Source organism: Genypterus blacodes, unplaced genomic scaffold, assembly GCF_046128005.1.
Source record: "Genypterus blacodes isolate CSIRO-AG114 ecotype Tasmania unplaced genomic scaffold, CSIRO-AGI_Gbla_v1 ptg000240l_1, whole genome shotgun sequence".
Classification (NCBI taxonomy): Eukaryota; Metazoa; Chordata; class Actinopteri; order Ophidiiformes; family Ophidiidae; genus Genypterus; species Genypterus blacodes.
The window spans coordinates 622,610-642,500 of NW_027467038.1; the positions used below are offsets into that span (position 1 = coordinate 622,610).

At 44.0% G+C, this 19,891-nt stretch overlaps 5 protein-coding genes across 7 annotated transcripts in view; 3 read left to right on the forward strand and 2 right to left on the reverse strand.

Annotated features, from left to right (window-relative positions):
* The first annotated feature begins 180 nt into the window (after window positions 1-180).
* LOC143016690 (lysozyme g-like) lies at window positions 181-2,078 on the forward strand. The gene is made up of 5 exons (XM_076171144.1): window positions 181-280; window positions 874-1,002; window positions 1,107-1,324; window positions 1,416-1,566; window positions 1,893-2,078. The coding sequence occupies exons 1-5, from the start codon at window positions 277-279 to the stop codon at window positions 2,027-2,029; spliced, it is 639 nt and encodes a 212-aa protein (XP_076027259.1). The 5' UTR covers window positions 181-276; the 3' UTR covers window positions 2,030-2,078.
* Window positions 2,079-4,938: 2,860 nt separating this feature from the next.
* On the forward strand, window positions 4,939-7,115 carry LOC143016728 (lysozyme g-like). The gene is made up of 6 exons (XM_076171196.1): window positions 4,939-5,264; window positions 5,439-5,477; window positions 5,584-5,661; window positions 5,762-5,976; window positions 6,676-6,826; window positions 6,904-7,115. The coding sequence occupies exons 1-6, from the start codon at window positions 5,000-5,002 to the stop codon at window positions 7,038-7,040; spliced, it is 885 nt and encodes a 294-aa protein (XP_076027311.1). The 5' UTR covers window positions 4,939-4,999; the 3' UTR covers window positions 7,041-7,115.
* Window positions 7,116-7,297: 182 nt separating this feature from the next.
* On the forward strand, window positions 7,298-9,386 carry LOC143016732 (lysozyme g-like). Its single transcript, XM_076171201.1, has 5 exons — window positions 7,298-7,579; window positions 8,182-8,310; window positions 8,415-8,632; window positions 8,724-8,874; window positions 9,201-9,386. Exons 1-5 carry the CDS (start codon window positions 7,576-7,578, stop codon window positions 9,335-9,337), a joined length of 639 nt encoding a protein of 212 aa, XP_076027316.1. The 5' UTR covers window positions 7,298-7,575; the 3' UTR covers window positions 9,338-9,386.
* A 511-nt stretch (window positions 9,387-9,897) lies between these two features.
* LOC143016730 (uncharacterized) lies at window positions 9,898-14,354 on the reverse strand. 3 transcript variants are annotated; one of them, XM_076171199.1, is made up of 6 exons: window positions 14,205-14,354; window positions 12,116-12,374; window positions 11,748-11,968; window positions 11,369-11,494; window positions 10,757-10,922; window positions 9,898-10,169 (listed from the first exon to the last, which is right to left on the reverse strand). In XM_076171199.1, exons 2-6 carry the CDS (start codon window positions 12,336-12,338, stop codon window positions 10,072-10,074), a joined length of 834 nt encoding a protein of 277 aa, XP_076027314.1. In that variant the 5' UTR covers window positions 12,339-12,374; window positions 14,205-14,354; the 3' UTR covers window positions 9,898-10,071. The 3 variants fall into 3 exon arrangements, with proteins under 3 accessions (XP_076027314.1, XP_076027315.1, XP_076027313.1); XM_076171200.1 differs by having other exon boundaries at window positions 11,877-11,968; window positions 12,071-12,374; XM_076171198.1 differs by having other exon boundaries at window positions 12,071-12,374.
* Window positions 14,355-16,584: 2,230 nt separating this feature from the next.
* The window catches only part of evi5l (ecotropic viral integration site 5 like), a 21,830-nt gene continuing 18,523 nt past the window's right edge, over window positions 16,585-19,891 (reverse strand). The window contains exon 19 of the mRNA XM_076171204.1: window positions 16,585-18,598. Coding sequence (XP_076027319.1) covers window positions 18,281-18,598 — 318 coding nt within the window. The 3' untranslated portion in view covers window positions 16,585-18,280. The remainder of the gene's footprint in view (window positions 18,599-19,891) is intronic.

Here is a 19,891-nt window from a genome sequence, read left to right on the forward strand (position 1 = left end):
ATGAGCTGATGTTATCTTTATTAGGTGAATAATTAATATTAAATCACCGCACGCACCAAATGTTACTCACTTATGTTACAGCCTGTTGGTCGCTTCGCATGGACTTTGTCACAGAGTTTCATATAAACCGGCTGCTTTTAAATAAACCAGCGCCGAGGATATCGCGCGCACAAAAGGACGGACACAGACACAAACACACACTGACAGGTACGCCAACACACACTCGCCTGCTGCTTTCAACTTCAAGAGGATCGTCGCAAGAACAAGCAGAAAAAAATGGGTGAGAGTTCTTCACATTTTCCTCTCTTTCTCAAACGCACACGCACACACACACAGCGATGTCTGTTTGTTTGATTTGATTTTACGTCATATCTTACGTCATTGTAACATTTATTGGGGACAGTTTTCCTCAACTCGTGGTGCGAACAACCACCAGGTGAGCTTGGAGCGTCACCTGGTGGTGACAAAACGGTCATAACTCATTTCATATCGACACCAATGGGAATCGTTTTTATTGTGAACAGATATTCATAAACTATTCAAATGTTTAATGCGTAGTTATTATGTATGAAACTCCAGTTTTAGTTTCCACCTCAACATTCATCCTTCATTTTCATTTTCAATGTGAATTCACTGGGCACTGTGTTGACTCGTACTGTGGAGCTGTGATGGAAGCACAAAAACAGAAAATGATTATTATAAATGAATCCCATTAGAAACCTTCTCCTGATGAAATCTGATCCAGAGAAAAACAAGAATGCAGAAAAATGAAATGAAAAACATGAAATCAAATCAATGTTTTTGTTTTCTCTCTTCAAGTGTCACAAGAGTAAAACTAATTGTTTTCTTCTGAATTTCACTCATCACTAATAGGAACATCTAACAGTTCACCAGCAGCATCCGAGTCCGAGGAAGAATTTCTAGAGTATGGAGACATCATGAGGGTCAGAACCTCAGGGGCCTCTGAGCAGACAGCTGGGCAGGACAACCTGGGATACTGGGGTAAATGCTGATCGTGTGGAGTATGCACAAATCCTACATCTATACGTACTCATATCAGGAGGCTAGTTGCATTAAGGCCACATCTTTGTTATGGTCCTGTAAAGGTGTGAGGGGATCTGAATCGCTGGCGAAAGCTGATCTACAGAGAATGAAGAAGTACAAGTCTATGATCCTCCGTGTGGGACGGAGTAAAGACATCGATCCAGCTCTCATTGCTGCCATCATCTCCAGGGAATCCAGGGCTGGAAATGCATTGACCAGTGATGGCTGGGGAGACTATGACCGTAACAGAAGAGCTTATAATGCCTTCGGTCTGATGCAGGTTAGTACACCACTCTTGTTTTATGCACTCTCGCTTTAGCCACATGCTACTGTGAAATTAATTTGTGTTCTTTTGATTTTCATTTCCATAGGTTGATGTCAATCCACGTGGTGGTAATCACACACCTGTGGGAGAATGGGACAGTGAGGAGCACCTCCGTCAAGCCACCGACATCTTGATATATTTCATCAAACGAATCCAGAAAAAATCTTCATTTGTGGACAAACAGCAGGAGCTGAAAGGTTTGTTTTCCTGAAACGTGCCTGATGGACATGAGACCTCACACGCATCTCCTCTGCCAAGGAGCTCGGGTTCATGTCTGCACTGTTTGTTAGCTGCATATTCAAAGAGTGAAGTGAGGTTTGACAAAATGTGGTGGAATGGTGATGGAGTTATGTATAGATAATCTATACTATATATATACTGTATAAATTATATATATAATTGGAATAATCTTTTTAAAACTGCCACTGCATCAGCATTGTCCTGCTTTTGACAAAGATGGCTCGTCCTTGGTGGAGGTATGCCCTGCACGAGCACCTCTCTCATTCCCACTTTGTCTCTGCAGGAGGGATTGCCGCCTACAATATGGGGGATGGCAATGTGCACTCCTATGACACCGTGGATGACAAAACAACAGGACGAGACTACTCCAATGACGTCGTGGCCAGAGCAAAGTGGTACAAGAGAGAGGGTGGATATTAAGATGCATCAGTAGGCCAAAGCTCAATAAAGATTCTGCAGAGCAACACGACAGGGCGTTCTTGCTTCTTTGGCCGCTCCAGCACCAAAGCACCGACACACTGCAGCACTGAAACATGAATCTGACATAAGACACAGCAGGAATTACAGATGCCACAATCCTACAAAGTTCTCTTTTTAAACGAGGTAACACTTTATTTTGTGTCAAAAGTACATGTTTAAGGATAGTCTGCATATAAAGGAAGTAAGAATTCATTTGGTGCTCTGCTCTCCTCCTCCTATCACAGCACATCTGTGGAAATCCATCTCTTCTGTAAACTCACAAGAATCATTTCACAATTGTCAGTTATCTCAGCCTCTACTAACTTATCCAGGCTTGTATATAAATATGTTTGTATATATTTATAATTAGAGACAACCTCAAAATAATTACAGCATTTGGACATTATGCAATGTTTACAGTCAAATGTATTATAGTACAAAGCCCCTCCTGAAATAATAAGCCTTTATTTTGAAGGTCGTGTTTGCTTACACAGGAGTGTTGAGCTTTTCAAAACTGAACCCTTACAGAAACACCTGTAAGCTTTGTGTCCTGGTGTCGTAAAGGCCGATTCCGCTGCAGCGCAGTCAGTGGGATCGGTCGTTGTCGGTGTCGCCCGGTAGTGCTGCTGTGGTCGCCGCTGAAGGCCACAGAGGCAGCAGCGTGCGTGTGTGTGTGTTTGTGTGCGTGAGCAGCGTCACACTGGAGCCTCCCTGTGTGTGCGGCTGTGTGTAATGAGGTTGGAGCTCTGGCTGAAACCTTTGCCACAGATCTGGCAAACGTGTGGCTTCTCACCTGAGCCAGAAACACAGACAGGAGAAATACCGGCTCAAATATATTTCACATAGATAACTCTGACCTTTTACAAGTTTAGCCAACTGGTTGATTTAACTTAATTTCTAAAACGTCGATCAAAAATGCGTGTGACTCAATTCGTATAGCTTCATTTGATTCTGTATATAGTTATTAGTATTTTAATATATTAATCAAATTGAATATATTTTCTTATATAATTCAGTTATGTTCAGTGATTAATATTTTACAATACCTCATTATATAGTTCAATAATTTTGACATATGACTGACATTCAGGAAGTGACACATTCATGTACGAAAAGATTATTTTGGACAATAAACAAATGTATGAGATACGAGTACTTGATATGATTGGTCCCCACAACAATGCAGAGCCAATGAGGGCATGGAATTATAATAAAATGTGAATATTCAGTTTCAGGTTCAGGCTTTCACACGTTTACGTTTGTCATTCAGAATGTACAAGAACAACAAATGGCACTGACATTCGATTGGATGATTTCAGCTGTTGGTCTGATGTTGAGCGAATGCTGGAGTAGCCAACCAGAAAGGAGAAGCTCACTCACCTGTGTGGATGAAGGTGTGTTTCTTCATGTCAGACTTCTGGTGGAACCTTTTGCCACAGTACGGGCAGGGGTACGGCCTGGTGTCTGAATGGATGAGCAGGTGAGTGTTAAGGGTGGACGAGCGCTTAAACACTTTGCCACACACCTGGCAGCCGAACGTCTTCTCCTAAAACACACGTGCAGGGGTTTGACAGGTTAGATTAGCGGTCTGATCTAAACACAAGTAACCAGTCGTAAACGCAAACCCATGCAGCAAAGATGCATTCATGACATCAACACCACCCATGAGCCGCTGGCGTCACCTCACATGCTTCTCACACACTTCACTTGTCTGAATGAGTTGGAACTTGCCCAATATTGGAACACGGACAGTGGCAGCCTAGACGATGTACCAGAGCAATGAGCTCACACTAATGCGATGTGTACACACTGACATCTCAGGGGGCTGAAAGCTCACCAAGACTTCTACATATTTACATCAGGGCCACATGTGGACACAGAATTAGATCCATGCATACAAAAGTAAAATAGTCAAGAGTCAGGACATTGACCGTTTTCAAGTTACCAGAAACATGTAGCAAGCTGCTCTGTCACTGTTGGCTGTGAGTTGATAAGATATGCAAACCAGAGGTCATGACTGCAGTGATAAACGGTATCAACTGCTGTGTTCTTCTTTTTTATTGCTTTTGCTTTCAGTTTAGATTGGCTTTGACAGGATGTGAGCCTTTTCCTGAAAATGAACATTGTGTACTTTATGGTCTTCACTTCCATGTATATGTGTGTGTGAAAGGTGGAACACTGCGACTAAGTGAAACTGAACCCATATCTTCAAACATACACACTGTGTGAGTTTAGATAGCATCCAGGCACAGTTAGGACCTCAACAGCCCTGGATGAAGAATTACACTCATACTGGCCCATCAGACAGACAGTAACTTCACTGATCTACAAAGACAAAGTAAACATTCAGACCCGAGACAAAATACAGAAACAGAGCAACATCATCCACCTGACGCTGATGTGGTTTTCAGACTTTGTTTTCACATTTATAAGATTCTTTGAGACTTTGTAATATCAGTGAAAAAGGACCAAGGAAGCGCCTCCATTTTTGATCTTGTTCCCTGTTTGCTAACTACACAGCAGCACATGAGTTTCATGAGCAACACTTTTGAGCAGTTTTGAATCCTGTAGAAGTATATAAGTAGTATAAATGCTTTTAAAGGCTACATGCTGCATTAAAAGAGGCTGTGTGTCATAATGATTTAGTGAGGCTCATAAACAAAGTCTGCTTATTCGGGACAAAGGTCCGTCAGTGACATTAAGTGGAACAAAGAGCAGCAGTTTATCTTTCATTTTTATTACTTTAAAATGTACTTTTCGTTTCAAGAAATCAGCTGCAGCTGCAGTGAAAATGGACTGAAAGTATGCCAGCAAGCTTTCCTTCTTGTCCTCTCATAGTCCGTCCCCTCTTGACGCACATAACGTGGGCAGGAAGAGCAGCTCACACACACACACTCACACACCAGCTGCTATCGCTCACTCTGTGCAGCTATGCCTCTAGACAGCTTCAAACGTGCTCCGACCCTCAAAAGTATTCTGATAGACTGTTTGGACGACCTGGCTCAAAATCAGCTAAAGCGTTTCTGCCAAGCCATCCTGGACCGCAACAAGGAGGTCAAAAGAAAGGATTTGACCAGTCAAGAGTCATATGATATAGCAGATGCTCTGGTTTCAATCTTCACAGAGTCAGGAGCCATTGATGTGGCGGTGGAGACACTGAAGGTCCTCAACTTCAACCAGGAGGCAAAGAAACTTGGTGAGTTTACAGTGAAGGTAAACTCAAGAAGTGATAACCAGTGCTAAAACATGAAAAGTGATGGCTACAGCTGTTGTCTTATCTTAAATTCCCCATGGCCCACATCCTTACTACAATAGCAATTATCAATACAATCTTTCAGTACTCCCTAACATTGTGTTTGTATATTTGCAGCTGAGACAGCACATGAAGTATTATCGACATCTGATTCTCGTGAGTGGTCTTGAAATGTGTCGCGTCGTGCCTGTCAAGTTCCCCCGGTACATGTTGATGCAGAGGTGTAAGTGAAATTACTAAAATAAATAATTAAATATTGTAGGTTATGGAGACTTCATGAAGATTAAAACGACTGGTGCTTCACTGGAAACAGCTCAGCAGGACAAGCTGGGATTTGCAGGTAAACGGACCAGCAGTCATAAGTAAATACTGAATGTGTGCTGATGTGATGTAAGCTTCACTCCCGCCCTCATTATTCTCCTTTCCATCGCCGCCCGAAGGCGTGACGGCATCAATCGCCTTGGCAAAGACCGACCTGCCGTTCATGGAGAAGTACAAAGCCAGCATCAAAAGTGTGGGCACTGAGCAAGATGTGGATCCAGCCATCATTGCTGCTCTCATCTCCAGAGGCTGCAGGGCTGGACAAACCCTGAAGGATGGCTGGGGCGCCTATGACCCGGAGACCAAAAAATATAATACCTTTGGGCTGATGCAGGTGATAACAATACACTCATATCTTACTCATATCACCCCAGCAGGGGGGCAAAATGTATACAGTATTTGGGGAGTGGTTTGGTGTTTCTTTGTATGTCATGGTTACGGTTGTTAATTGGTAGTTGATCACTGTAAATACATTTCGCACTGTGTTCAGATTGTTTGATTGATTTCCTTGGTAGTGGCTGACTTAGAAACTGGGTGAGGACATTCTTTTTCTTCATCAGGTCGTAACAAACCCATGAATGCCAAGGTTCTCCCAAATGCTACAACTAAACAAAGAAAAGAAGCAGAGCCACAATTTAAATGACCTGAAAATCATCAAATTTGGTCAAATCTCAGGAATGTCACTTCAAAGAAGGCAGTTGTCTTATTTATGCTAAATAACACAAAACTATTTGTGATATGTTGACATTTAACTCAACTTTGACACATTTTTGAATTAAGTCTTTAGGATAGGATAGCGTGGAAATCGAATTTGTCCTATTTGACCCCTGATTTTTTGCTCTTGTCTGGAATATTCCATTTCTGCAACACCAGGTTTACATATTCATCATTTATCGAGTGATTTAATATGTAGTTACTGAACAATTCATTCCATTAATAATGCGAAAACATTTTCTCTAACATCACATTTGGGACCCTGTGGTAATGTTGCACATGACACTACTCTGATTACTTTTCCATAATGTCAACACAGATCAATGTGGATCCAAAAGGCGGTGCACACGTTCCCAGGGGCTCGTGGGACAGTGAGGAACACATCAGCCAAGGCATCGACATCCTGATTCATTTCATTAACCGAATCCACATCAAATTTCCAAAGTGGAGCGATGAGGAGCGGCTGAAAGGTTTGTTCCCCTGAAGTGACATGAACACAAACTGCCAATACACTGAGTTTCATTCTGCGGCTTATTTGTCTCTGCAGGAGGGATCGCTGCCTACTGTATTGGGGACGGCGAAGTCCACTCCTTTGCTAATATGGACGATCGCACAGCTGGCAAAGACTATTCCAACGACGTCGTGGCCAGAGCTCAGTGGTTCAAAAGCCATGGAGGCTTTTAACCCCTGCACATCTCAGAGGAAACACTGACTGAATTACTGGAAAGAAATACTAAATAAAGAACATTTCCTTGTTTATTGGACTTGGTGTTGACTTTTGATTCTATAACAATAAGCATAGAGAATGTTCAATGCCTGTACTGATGTGGCTGGGTGTGCATATGGCAGCTTAGCAAGTTTGCAGTGAAAGTGAAAGTTCAGCTGCAGTTCAGTATCTTTCCATTATTGCAGCTCTGATGCAGGAAACAGATATGAGGTCCCTGTCAGAGGTTTCACATCCTGCGTGTCCGATTGAAACAACATGTACATGAGTCTGTGAGACAAAGAGAAAGAGAGAGAGAGAGAGAGAGAGAGAGAGAGAGAGAGAGAGAGAAGGGTTCGCGACGTCTGATATCAGCTCTCTACTAGAGTCTTCTGGTTTAAAAAGGAGCGCATAAAAAGGAGGGACACAGACCCAAACACACACTGACGGGAACGCCGACACACACTCGCCTGCTGCTTTCAAGAGCATCGTCGCAAGAAATAGAAGCAGAAAAAAATGGGTTTGAGTTCTTCACATTTTCTCTCCCTCTCTCGCACACACACACACACACACACACACACATAGCGATGTCTGTTAGTTTGATTTGATTTTACGTCATATGTTCCATTGTAACATTTATCGGGGACAGTTTTCCTCAACTCGTGGTGCGAACAACCACCAGGTGAGCTTGGAGCGTCACCTGGTGGTGACAAAACGGTCATAACTCAATTCATAGCGACACCAATGGGAATCGTTTTTATTGTGAACAGATATTCATAAACCTATTCAAATGTTTAATGCGTAGTTATTATGTATGAAACTCCAGTTTTAGTCTCCACCTCAACATTCATCCTTCATTTTCATTTTCAATGTGGATTCACTGGGCACTGTGTTGACTCGTACTGTGGAGCTGTGATGGAAGCACAAAAACAGAAAATGATTATTATAAATGAATCCCATTAGAAACCTTCTCCTGATGAAATCTGATCCAGAGAAAAACAAGAATGCAGAAAAATGAAATGAAAAACATGAAATCAAATCAATGTTTTTGTTTTCTCTCTTCAGTGTCACAAGAGTAAAACTAATTGTTTTCTTCTGAATTTCACTCATCATCACTAATAGGAACATCTAACAGTTCACCAGCAGCATCCGAGTCCGAGGAAGAATTTCTAGAGTATGGAGACATCATGAGGGTCAGAACCTCAGGGGCCTCTGAGCAGACAGCTGGGCAGGACAACCTGGGATACTGGGGTAAATGCTGATCGTGTGGAGTATGCACAAATCCTACATCTATACGTACTCATATCAGGAGGCTAGTTGCATTAAGGCCACATCTTTGTTATGGTCCTGTAAAGGTGTGAGGGGATCTGAATCGCTGGCGAAAGCTGATCTACAGAGAATGAAGAAGTACAAGTCTATGATCCTGCGTGTGGGACGGAGTAAAGACATCGATCCAGCTCTCATTGCTGCCATCATCTCCAGGGAATCCAGGGCTGGAAATGCATTGACCAGTGATGGCTGGGGAGACTATGACCGTAACAGAAGAGCTTATAATGCCTTCGGTCTGATGCAGGTTAGTACACCACTCTTGTTTTATGCACTCTCGCTTTAGCCACATGCTACTGTGAAATTAATTTGTGTTCTTTTGATTTTCATTTCCATAGGTTGATGTCAATCCACGTGGTGGTAATCACACACCTGTGGGAGAATGGGACAGTGAGGAGCACCTCCGTCAAGCCACCGACATCTTGATATATTTCATCAAACGAATCCAGAAAAAATCTTCATTTGTGGACAAACAGCAGGAGCTGAAAGGTTTGTTTTCCTGAAACGTGCCTGATGGACATGAGACCTCACACGCATCTCCTCTGCCAAGGAGCTCGGGTTCATGTCTGCACTGTTTGTTAGCTGCATATTCAAAGAGTGAAGTGAGGTTTGACAAAATGTGGTGGAATGGTGATGGAGTTATGTATAGATAATCTATACTATATATATACTGTATAAATTATATATATAATTGGAATAATCTTTTTAAAACTGCCACTGCATCAGCATTGTCCTGCTTTTGACAAAGATGGCTCGTCCTTGGTGGAGGTATGCCCTGCACGAGCACCTCTCTCATTCCCACTTTGTCTCTGCAGGAGGGATTGCCGCCTACAATATGGGGGATGGCAATGTGCACTCCTATGACACCGTGGATGACAAAACAACAGGACGAGACTACTCCAATGACGTCGTGGCCAGAGCAAAGTGGTACAAGAGAGAGGGTGGATATTAAGATGCATCAGTAGGCCAAAGCTCAATAAAGATTCTGCAGAGCAACACGACAGGGCGTTCTTGCTTCTTTGGCCGCTCCAGCACCGAAGCACCGACACACTGCAGCACTGAAACATGAATCTGACATAAGACACAGCAGGAATTACAGATGCCACAATCCTACAAAGTTCTCTTTTTAAACGAGGTAACACTTTATTTTGTGTCAAAAGTACATGTTTAAGGATAGTCTGCATATAAAGGAAGTAAGAATTCATTTGGTGCTCTGCTCTCCTCCTCCTATCACAGCACATCTGTGGAAATTCGTCTCTTCTGTAAACTCACAAGAATCATTTCACAATTGTCAGTTATCTCAGCCTCTACTAACTTATCCAGGCTTGTATATAAATATGTTTGTATATATTTATAATTAGAGACAACCTCAAAATAATTACAGCATTTGGACATTATGCAATGTTTACAGTCAAATGTATTATAGTACAAAGCCCCTCCTGAAATAATAAGCCTTTATTTTGAAGGTCGTGTTTGCTTACACAGGAGTGTTGAGCTTTTCAAAACTGAACCCTCACAGAAACACCTGTAAGCTTTGTGTCCTGGTGTCGTAAAGGCCGATTCCGCTGCAGCGCAGTCAGTGGGATCGGTCGTTGTCGGTGTCGCCCGGTAGTGCTGCTGTGGTCGCCGCTGAAGGCCACAGAGGCAGCAGCGTGCGTGTGTGTGTGTTTGTGTGCGTGAGCAGCGTCACACTGGAGCCTCCCTGTGTGTGCGGCTGTGTGTAATGAGGTTGGAGCTCTGGCTGAAACCTTTGCCACAGATCTGGCAAACGTGTGGCTTCTCACCTGAGCCAGAAACACAGACAGGAGAAATACTGGCTCAAATATATTTCACATAGATAACTCTGACCTTTTACAAGTTTAGCCAACTGGTTGATTTAACTTAATTTCTAAAACGTCGATCAAAAATGCGTGTGACTCAATTCGTATAGCTTCATTTGATTCTGTATATAGTTATTAGTATTTTAATATATTAATCAAATTGAATATATTTTCTTATATAATTCAGTTATGTTCAGTGATTAATATTTTACAATACCTCATTATATAGATCAATAATGTTGACATATGACTGACATTCAGGAAGTGACACATTCATGTACGAAAAGATTATTTTGGACAATAAACAAATGTATGAGATACGAGTACTTGATATGATTGGTCCCCACAACAATGCAGAGCCAATGAGGGCATGGAATTATAATAAAATGTGAATATTCAGTTTCAGGTTCAGGCTTTCACACGTTTACGTTTGTCATTCAGAATGTACAAGAACAACAAATGGCACTGACATTCGATTGGATGATTTCAGCTGTTGGTCTGATGTTGAGCGAATGCTGGAGTAGCCAATCAGAAAGGAGAAGCTCACTCACCTGTGTGGATGAAGGTGTGTTTCTTCATGTCAGACTTCTGGTGGAACCTTTTGCCACAGTACGGGCAGGGGTACGGCCTGGTGTCTGAATGGATGAGCAGGTGAGTGTTAAGGGTGGACGAGCGCTTAAACACTTTGCCACACACCTGGCAGCCGAACGTCTTCTCCTAAAACACACGTGCAGGGGTTTGACAGGTTAGATTAGCGGTCTGATCTAAACACAAGTAACCAGTCGTAAACGCAAACCCATGCAGCAAAGATGCATTCATGACATAAACACCACCCATGAGCCGCTGGCGTCACCTCACATGCTTCTCACACACTTCACTTGTCTGAATGAGTTGGAACTTGCCCAATATTGGAACACGGACAGTGGCAGCCTAGACGATGTACCAGAGCAATGAGCTCACACTAATGCGATGTGTACACACTGACATCTCAGGGGGCTGAAAGCTCACCAAGACTTCTACATATTTACATCAGGGCCACATGTGGACACAGAATTAGATCCATGCATACAAAAGTAAAATAGTCAAGAGTCAGGACATTGACCGTTTTCAAGTGCATTGCACGCTATTCAAAACTCGAAATAAAATACTCTCATGATGCTCACCTTGGTCCTGCGCGGTGGCTGCTGGATATCTGTCCCGCTGGGCTTGGTGTGTGTCGGTGACGCAGGGTTACTGCTCTCACAACTGTTGCAGACGCGAGCTTTTAAACTTGACAGACACGAAACCATCTGGAGAGAGGAGAAAGAGAAGACCACTGATCACCGCTCAGGTTCTTCAATGGACAGAAAATGGAGGAAGGAAGATGGATGAGGTCATTAAACTACCAAAGGGGCAGGGAGGGACAGAAGCAAAGAACAAGAGGCAAAGAAAGTGTGTGTGTTCACAGGCATCAGACAAAACTACTGGCATTGATTACAGTACAGTGTTCTAAAAGTGTGTATGCTTGTCATGTATGTATGAACGATTGCGCTGATGCCATACTTTGTTAGGGGGACATTGTTGCCGGGCAGCACAGATCTTGGAGACGCCGCTGCTCCTGGTCTCGCTGAGGTCCCGAGGGTGCTGACTCAGATCTCTCGCTGACAGTTTACCTGCGTGTACCGAGCTCACCGTGGATCTCGACCATATGACCTCTGAGGGAGGGGCAGATCCAGTCTTCTCCAGACAGGTAGGAGCACTGACAAGGCTGCAGGGTCCACAGCCTGAGGGGAGAGGAGAGACGCACCCGTGAGTTCACTGGCAGATTGTTTACACAAAACGTCATAGATCCATACAACTTTGACTGTTGTATATAAATCACTGACCACAATACACGGGGTTGAATTGGTAAAGTGGCTTGTTTGTATCACCGTGAAGTGCAGGGGGAGGATGATGATGCTGTGATGACGTAATGGGGACGGCATTATCCATATCCAGTTTTCTTGAGGAGGAGAACCCCAAGGATGCCTCCCAGGAACTCTTCCGTTTCTGCAGGTGGGTGAAGGTCTCCAGGGTGGGACCCGGGCGGGGGCTTCTCGCTGTGGGCCGCAGGTGGTGCAGCCCTCCTCGCTTTACCAAGAAAGAACGAGGCATGACTCAGGAGGGAGGAAGGGAGGAAGCCAGGACGCGCTGGAACACAGGTCATCAAATGATTTCAGCCGGAGTAAACAAGTCAAAATGTAAGATTAAGAAACTGTGACGGCGCTGATAGAAGAAGCACAACAGTGTCAGACTCTGGCACTGAAATAGACGATAATGACGTCATAAACGATGTCATCCAAACAGTGGTGTCATCTAAACTAACAGACATTAAATCTTAGTTCCTCTTTTGGCTGTCGGCATTAAAAAATATCAAAATGCAAAACTACCACGCAGGTACATTATAATAACTTTATATTTGACTATAAGTGATAACAAACAGCAACAGCGCATGATCCCGTGCTCTCTTTCATGAGGATAAATAACTGTTCTATTCAGTTCAGGGGGAGTTTCCATTTGCCCTCCACTCATAATTACAATATTAAAGTAATGACGAGAAGGAACTATCTGACATTAAATCATCAGTGGATTTAAACCTGTAAAGTTTGCTTGTTCATGCTGATCCTCATGCAGATCCTTACTGGTTTGACATTTGATACACATGGTTATGTGTATGGATGCATCACACTGTAGTGGCTTTTCTTTCTTTCTTTCTTTCTTCCTTCCTTTTTTTAATTACATAAAACAAAATTACAAAGTCTAATGTACAAACAAAATAACTGCTCCTAATGTTGCTTACAATAGTGTCAGACTCCACTTAAAGGAACAGTAACCAAGTGACGTCATTACCAGCTCCCGCTCCCTCCAGCTGGGGAGGTGGGGTCATCAAGTAAACAAAGTTATGACGGTGGTGTCATACAAACAAAAGTATAACAATGATGTCATTCATTATAATTTCTAAACTTAGTTCATCTTTGGCTCTTATACATAAAAAGGATCGGACATATACTTATAATCACTACCAAAAAATTCCTGAGGGACTAACTGTAGAAATAAATAAAAGTTAAACATGTAATTTAGAAAGATTCGATTTAAACGGAGGGAAGTTGAATATCATGCAGGCTGTGTGTGTTTCACAGCAGCTGTGATTACAACCCCTCTACTTTATAAACCTTCATCTTATGGCCAGAACACCAACCAGCAGCTTCAAAGACCTCTGACACAAATGCGACACTGTTTACAGGTTACAGCGTTACAAGTGTTGCCCAAAAGAGGGTAGCAGACGTCCACGTCAAACTATTACAGCTACTGTCAAGCAGTGAGTAAGGAAATTATGTGTGCAAGCCATATTAAACATTAGACACCCAGTAAAACAGATAGATAGAAGATTAGTTCTTCTCATCTTAATTTACTTTAAATTTCTTCTTTCGCTCTTTATGTTAATTCATCTAGAATTCTATGGATGCTTTAGTCCCTATAGTGTTTAAATCAGTGTTGTGGAGGCTGTGAGCATTATTAATAAATCAAGATGAAAGGTGAATCTTGGCCCTGGTCTCAGATTGTGCTTTTGTTTGAGGAGCTAAATCGCTTAATCGAATCCAGTCCAACAACGCCTGATGCCGAGAGTCCCCGTAGTCTCACGCTGCAACCACCGTGCATTATGTACAGGTTATACTCTATATAATCAACAATCAAACAAACATAAAACTCCCTGAGATATGGAAAAACTAATATTCTATAATACATATACAGGGAATCACCGCTACAATGTGATAGAAATAAATAAATCCAAATAACTGCTTAAGGTGGCTGATTATTATTATTATTATTATCATTATTATTTGTAGTAGCAGTAGTATTTTACTAAGCTTGGAACGATGCACAATCTGCGAGAAAGGTTCCAACATACATACATACGGCATCAAAATACAAATCTAACCGACATCAACATAAAATATAACTATAGATGCAAACACTCACCAGACTTCACATTCACATGGCCTCAGCGCTGCCTGGTGTCGACCTGAAGACTTCCAACTTGAGAAGAATCCAACACAGAGGTCAGAGTGTCATCATGAGCTGCTAAGGTGCAGGTCAAGAGTGCTGAGATCGAGCGAGAGACAGAGAGAAGGGGAGAGAGAGAGAGAGAGAGACAGAGAGCGAGGGGGAGAGAGAGAGAGAGCAAGAGAGGAGGAAGTGTTCGAGCTCTGTCACCTCTCGACCGCAAACCAGAGTCTGCTGTTGCCTCACTTTCATCTCCAGCAGCATCGCATCGATCTATTCTGGAGAAGATTGAGCCCATGCATGGGGGGGCTGTGTGTGTGTGTGGGTGTGTGTGTGTGTGTGTGTGTGTGTGTGTGTGTGTGAGAGTCTGAGTGGCAAACATGTGCTGCAAATTCCTCAGAAGGTGTTGACACGGTGTATGTCGACACAGATGCTTGTTACAAAAGAGAGCATGTAGTTCCAGTTTAAACACACACAGGATGAAGAAGTGTGTGTTTCTGTGGAATACTTGTATCATACAATCAAATAATGCAGACACTAAATGCTTCACTTTAGATCTGGTCTGGCTCCTCACATTCACTTAAACATCTCTTTGGAGGTCATCAATCCTGATTCCTACATGGATGAGGAAGAGGAATCACACAGCGACAACGACAACACAACTGAGCGGCCCTCTGCAAAGGTGCAATGTCAAAGTTTATTTTGTATCATTCATTGGATACAGAACACTGAAATATATTTTCCCCATCATATTGTGATGTATATAATCTTTACTGTCGTTTCCTTATACTTGACTACAACATCAGTTGCATTGCAAAGAGAGAGAGAGAGAGAGAGAGCGAGAGAGAGAGAGAGCGAGAGAGCGGTGAGAGTTCCTGGGCGTTGTGGTGCTTCAAGCGGCCGTCACATGCAGCACAACACACCAGAGATCCTACACCAGACTAGCCAGGATGGACACTGAATGTAGTGACAGTAAAATTCTCTTTAAATGAAGTGAACTGAAATGGCCGACATGTAAGTGAAGCCCCTGTTAAACATCCACGTAGCCATAGTGTGTAAGTCAAACTATCTTTATGGCACATTATGATCATCATCCGATGTAAATCCTGATGGTAGGAAGCAACAAAGGATGAATGGTAATCCTAACAATAGGACTCAACATGAGCGAAACCTGACGCGGTTTGGTCACAGCAGTGACCAGAGTTGCATCCGGGACACTGGTGAGTGCAGAGCGCCATCACTGGTCAGCAGTGTGTGTGTGTTACTTGTTATTCGCAGCGGTTCTCAAACTGTGCCGCCAAACGATCTAAAGATCTACAGTCGCCGAAATGCTTCCTCAGGTGAAAGTGTGAGCTGTTATCCCCATTTCTATGATCACCTGTGTCAACATAACAGACATAGGGTCAGTATGTACAACCTGGATTAGGCAAATAATTAATAACAAATAATTATACATCAGGCACACTCCCTATCGATCCCATTCCTTCTGTCCTTGTGTCTTTACGTTGTGTCCAATGCTGTGTGTGCATTATGTGCTGCACTGACGAACAGAAGGGACAAGATGGCCCAAGGATGTAAAATTAATAAAGCAATCTCTTATGAAGACACACCGAGTCATCCGTCACACCACAAGGGGCCTTTCATGTACCACCAGCCCTACATGAACCACACTTTGAGAACCACTGCTTTAACGTGTTTTGGAAATCGGGTAAGAGCTATTTTGAAACTTTAACTGAGCCTTTAAATCATACTTTTGGCCCCACGTGACCCAAACTAGCAGGCATACGTGTCTGAATCTCAAGATGAACTCAAACACTGATTCCCATGAACAGATTTCAGTCGTTGTTGCAAACTGCTATCACTAAAAAGTGGTTATTTGCAACACTGTGGTGGACAAACCAACATCCTCTTTAGATCGGCCATGGATTACACAGAAAGATTCCAGTTTCATGATTTCTGAGCAGTTGGCAACAAATCTCTCAACCATTCTTTCATTCTACTCATCACATAAAACACAAGTCCCACATTTAGATATTAGAAAAATGACGCATAATACTTAGAAACAAAAGTACTTACAGGTTCCCCAACATATGTGTGAACATCACAAGATGAACATGATCTTGAACATCACCATGTTTCCATTACTCCAAAACTTCATGTCAAGAGCAGATCTGAGGTCAGAGTCAGATTTCTCTTTGCCCTTGTGCAAGAAGCAGACACACACACACACACACACACACACACCCTGTTTGATAAAGTACACACACTCAGATGTATTATCAACAAATCCCCCTTCTGATGATCACAGCCTCACACCCGATATTTGTCCATAGATCTGAACGACGATACATTAATGTTTGATGATGAAATACATCTGACCTCACACCCTCCGAGTCATGACGGCAGCATTTATACTCATCGTTGTTTATGCATTTGTTTTTGCTCACATACTCAACGTCAGCCTGGAGGATTAGATATTATGACCACTGGGGGGCGCTGTGAGGGCTGAAAGATAATCGTCTAACACGTTGAACCATCAACAGGGCAAAACAAAGAGCGGCTGGTCTTAGTGCAGAGACATGTTGAGTATTGAGAAGGTTTAATTCTCCTCTACTTAAGTTTTCCTTGCTTTGTTTCTGATGCTGATTGACCACGGTGACAACACTGCCCCCCCTCGTTTCCACAGGTACTGCACCTTGTGAGCGTACAGAAGGTGAACGCTTCGTCTGCACGGCTGCCATCTATGAATGCTCCCTGACAGTAAAGGCTCTCTTCATCCCTTTCATCGGCCGACATCATTACAGCTCACATTTAGCAGTTAATGTGTATGATGTCATGGCTGGAATCTAAATGCTCTTTAAATGTAAGTTACTCTGTAGACAGAATCAAGAGGAAACCAAACGGTTAAATGTTGAGAAGCTAAGCCGAGTGTTGAGGTTTTCAGAGCTTCGACCAGTTTGCACAGCAGTCGTACAGTCGATGTTCAGTGGAGGTTGTTCACCCTCTCACTCACACAGACACACACACAAACAGAAATGGCTAAATGGAAGGATTCTAAACAATAGCAGCACACCTTTCCGTCTCTCAAACGCTCACCGTCACCTGTTGGCACAAAGGACAGTAGGAACTTAAACCAGTGTAGAAAGTTTGGCCTCTGTCGGTCTCTAGACTCCTTTTTTCACACAGTATATGTAAAAAAAATTAAAATAAAAAAATATGAAAATAAATTACAACATATAAATAATTTAAAACAAAAAGAAACACACATAGATTTGGCAACACTTGATCTTCTTCCTTCCTCTTCCTTCTGGGTCATGATAAATATGCTGAGCGTCACTTTTACTCGCTTGCCTTTTTTTTTTTTTTTGTCATTTTGCAAGCCACTGACAACGGACAAGACACACAGATTTACTATTGTCAAAGTTTGTTTATGAAAGGAATCCCGCGTCGTCCTCACGAGTCCACACACTCCTCCTCCTCGGCTTTACAGTCCGACCGGTGAGGGGCGAAGGAACCGAGGCGCTGCAGATGGACAGTGGGGGCGTTCCTAAATGAGGGGCGGCGGAAGGGAAGGAACGGGAGGGCAGGTAGAGTCTGTAGTGGTGTGTCAGTCTGAAAGGGGGTTAACACAGATTTTCGTCACAGATCCGGGTCCCGGTAACGGACAGACAAACCCTCTCGCTGGTCCCGAGGCGAACGGCGTCTGTCATTGGTGGAGGTCTGATGCAGGAAATCATGGAGAGAAAAGAGGGAGGAGACTTTGCCGTGCGTCCTTCTCGGCGAACGCGGTGGCGGAGACGGAGAAAGGAGCGGAGACCAACGAGGAGCAGGTACGTAATGATCAGACGAGGTCCAAAGGTCCAATCAACGCCGTATGTCTGCGTCATATAGAGGGAAGGACACACACACACACACACACACACACACACACACACACACACACACACCGCAGGACAAAGAGGACTGGAAAATAGTTTACAGTAGCAGGCGTCCAGTCCTGTAAAGTTCCAGCGTCTCTTCAGGTCAAACGAATCCAGGAGAATCCTCGGCTTTTAGTTATCCAGCGCCTCCGCACACACCATGCTGCCGTACAGCTGCTGGGGGTCCGGGCGCGTCTGAAGCCGCTCCTCCGCCTCGCTGTCCGTGCTGCCCTCGCTGTCCAGGCGGGCCGACGGATGACACGAGCCCGACAGGGACGGGTAAAGGGCGTTGGTGGGCAGCGGGCTGTGGAGGAGGTCGTCGTCCGAGCTCAGGTAGTCGCCTTCGGCCGAGGCCGGGCTGGCCAGGCACAGATCCTGGTAGGCGGTGCTTCCTCCTCCGCCGCCGACTCTGGAGCTGGAGGTCATCTTCTGCCCTCGCATCTGCCTGATCTGAATACACGGGGAAACAGGTCAATGGCGGCGGATTCCGTCTATGATTCAACAGCAACTAAGAACTAAGAACCCACAGTGGCTCAAGCTGTTTAGTAGCTGACCCTTGACCTTTGAGAGATAAACTGTGTTTCATGTAAAGGCCACTGAAGGCTGCATGACCATGTCTCACAAAGTGGCTGGATTGTGCGGAGGCTCAGTAACTTCTCCCTACACTGATGCAGTCCAGCCTATCTGCTTCCTGGGTGCTGTGACGTCACGCCCTCAGCTTCAGCTCATGGGAAAGTGTCCTTTGAAAGCCACTGATGGGGTCGCAAAACCAGAATGTGAAAGCCACAGATCTACATACAGGCCAGCAGCTTCTCTACCGCTAAATCATAGCAGCTACATTCTCCGGCCCCTTAGGACAGCTTCTGTGTGTGTGTGTGTGTGTGAAGTGTGTTTCTATCTCAGCGTTCCTGGTCAGCTTTCATTCAGGCCTGGATGCTCGCTGACTCAAGACAAATCTCAGGAGTTGAGACGCACGCACGCACGCACGCACGCACGCACGCGCGCACACGCACAGACACACACACACACACACACACACACACACACACACACACACACACAGAAGCTAGCTGTGCAACAGAGGGGAGGTGGGGCTGTTGGTGGTTAACCAGTGGAAATGTTTCTGAGTGAAGAACCCGACTGACATGCAGAATGGCGCTTTAAAAAAAAAAAAAAAAGCAGGTGCAAGATGAGCAGGAAATGAGATCAGAAAACAGATGAGAGAAAAGGAAATCACTGTTCCATGCCAAGTATTCAATCGAACACACACACACACACACACACACAGTTTGACTCCTCCCTAAGTGGAGCTGCACTGAGATTTTTTTTAAACCTTCTCTGCTGCCTCTTCTGCACTCACGCAAGTTTCTGTATCGCTTCTGAAGCCGCAGCAAGAGTTAGTGAGGTCGAGCTTAAAAGACAGAGGGTGGTGTGGAGGGGAGAGATAGAGAGAGATAGAGAGAGAGATAGAGAGAGAGAGAGAGTCTCACTGCGCCCCCTCACTTTACACTTCAGACACGGCCCTGCTAGTCACGCACTGCCACTCTCTAAATGAACAAGCGCTGTGTGTGTGTGTGAGAGTGTCTGTGCAAGCATGGGCCAATTCACTGCCACCGTGTGAAACTTTGCCATGACCAACTCTTCATGAGGTAACTAAAGGCGTTTGGTTGATGAGCAGGTTGCCCTTTTAGGTGCCGTTTCATGTTCAGACCTGGACTCAGCCAGGATGTGTGTGTGTGTGTG

Excerpts from the sequence above, each read along its gene's own strand:
- LOC143016690 (XM_076171144.1), top strand. Across the intron at positions 1,003-1,106 it reads GGACAACCTGGGATACTGGG|GTGTGAGGGGATCTGAATCG; the intron begins GTAAATGCTGAT and ends GGTCCTGTAAAG. Across the intron at positions 1,325-1,415 it reads ATGCCTTCGGTCTGATGCAG|GTTGATGTCAATCCACGTGG; the intron begins GTTAGTACACCA and ends TCATTTCCATAG.
- LOC143016728 (XM_076171196.1), top strand. The coding sequence starts at position 5,000 with ATGCCTCTAGACAGCTTCAAACGTGCTCCGACCCTCAAAAGTATTCTG. Across the intron at positions 5,265-5,438 it reads CCAGGAGGCAAAGAAACTTG|CTGAGACAGCACATGAAGTA; the intron begins GTGAGTTTACAG and ends GTATATTTGCAG. Across the intron at positions 5,977-6,675 it reads ATACCTTTGGGCTGATGCAG|ATCAATGTGGATCCAAAAGG; the intron begins GTGATAACAATA and ends ATGTCAACACAG.
- LOC143016732 (XM_076171201.1), top strand. Across the intron at positions 8,311-8,414 it reads GGACAACCTGGGATACTGGG|GTGTGAGGGGATCTGAATCG; the intron begins GTAAATGCTGAT and ends GGTCCTGTAAAG. Across the intron at positions 8,875-9,200 it reads CAAACAGCAGGAGCTGAAAG|GAGGGATTGCCGCCTACAAT; the intron begins GTTTGTTTTCCT and ends TTGTCTCTGCAG.
- LOC143016730 (XM_076171198.1), bottom strand. The coding sequence starts at position 12,338 with ATGCCTCGTTCTTTCTTGGTAAAGCGAGGAGGGCTGCACCACCTGCGG. Across the intron at positions 11,969-12,070 it reads ATTCAACCCCGTGTATTGTG|GCTGTGGACCCTGCAGCCTT; the intron begins GTCAGTGATTTA and ends CTCTCCCCTCAG. Across the intron at positions 10,170-10,756 it reads ACACACCTTCATCCACACAG|GTGAGAAGCCACACGTTTGC; the intron begins GTGAGTGAGCTT and ends TTTCTGGCTCAG.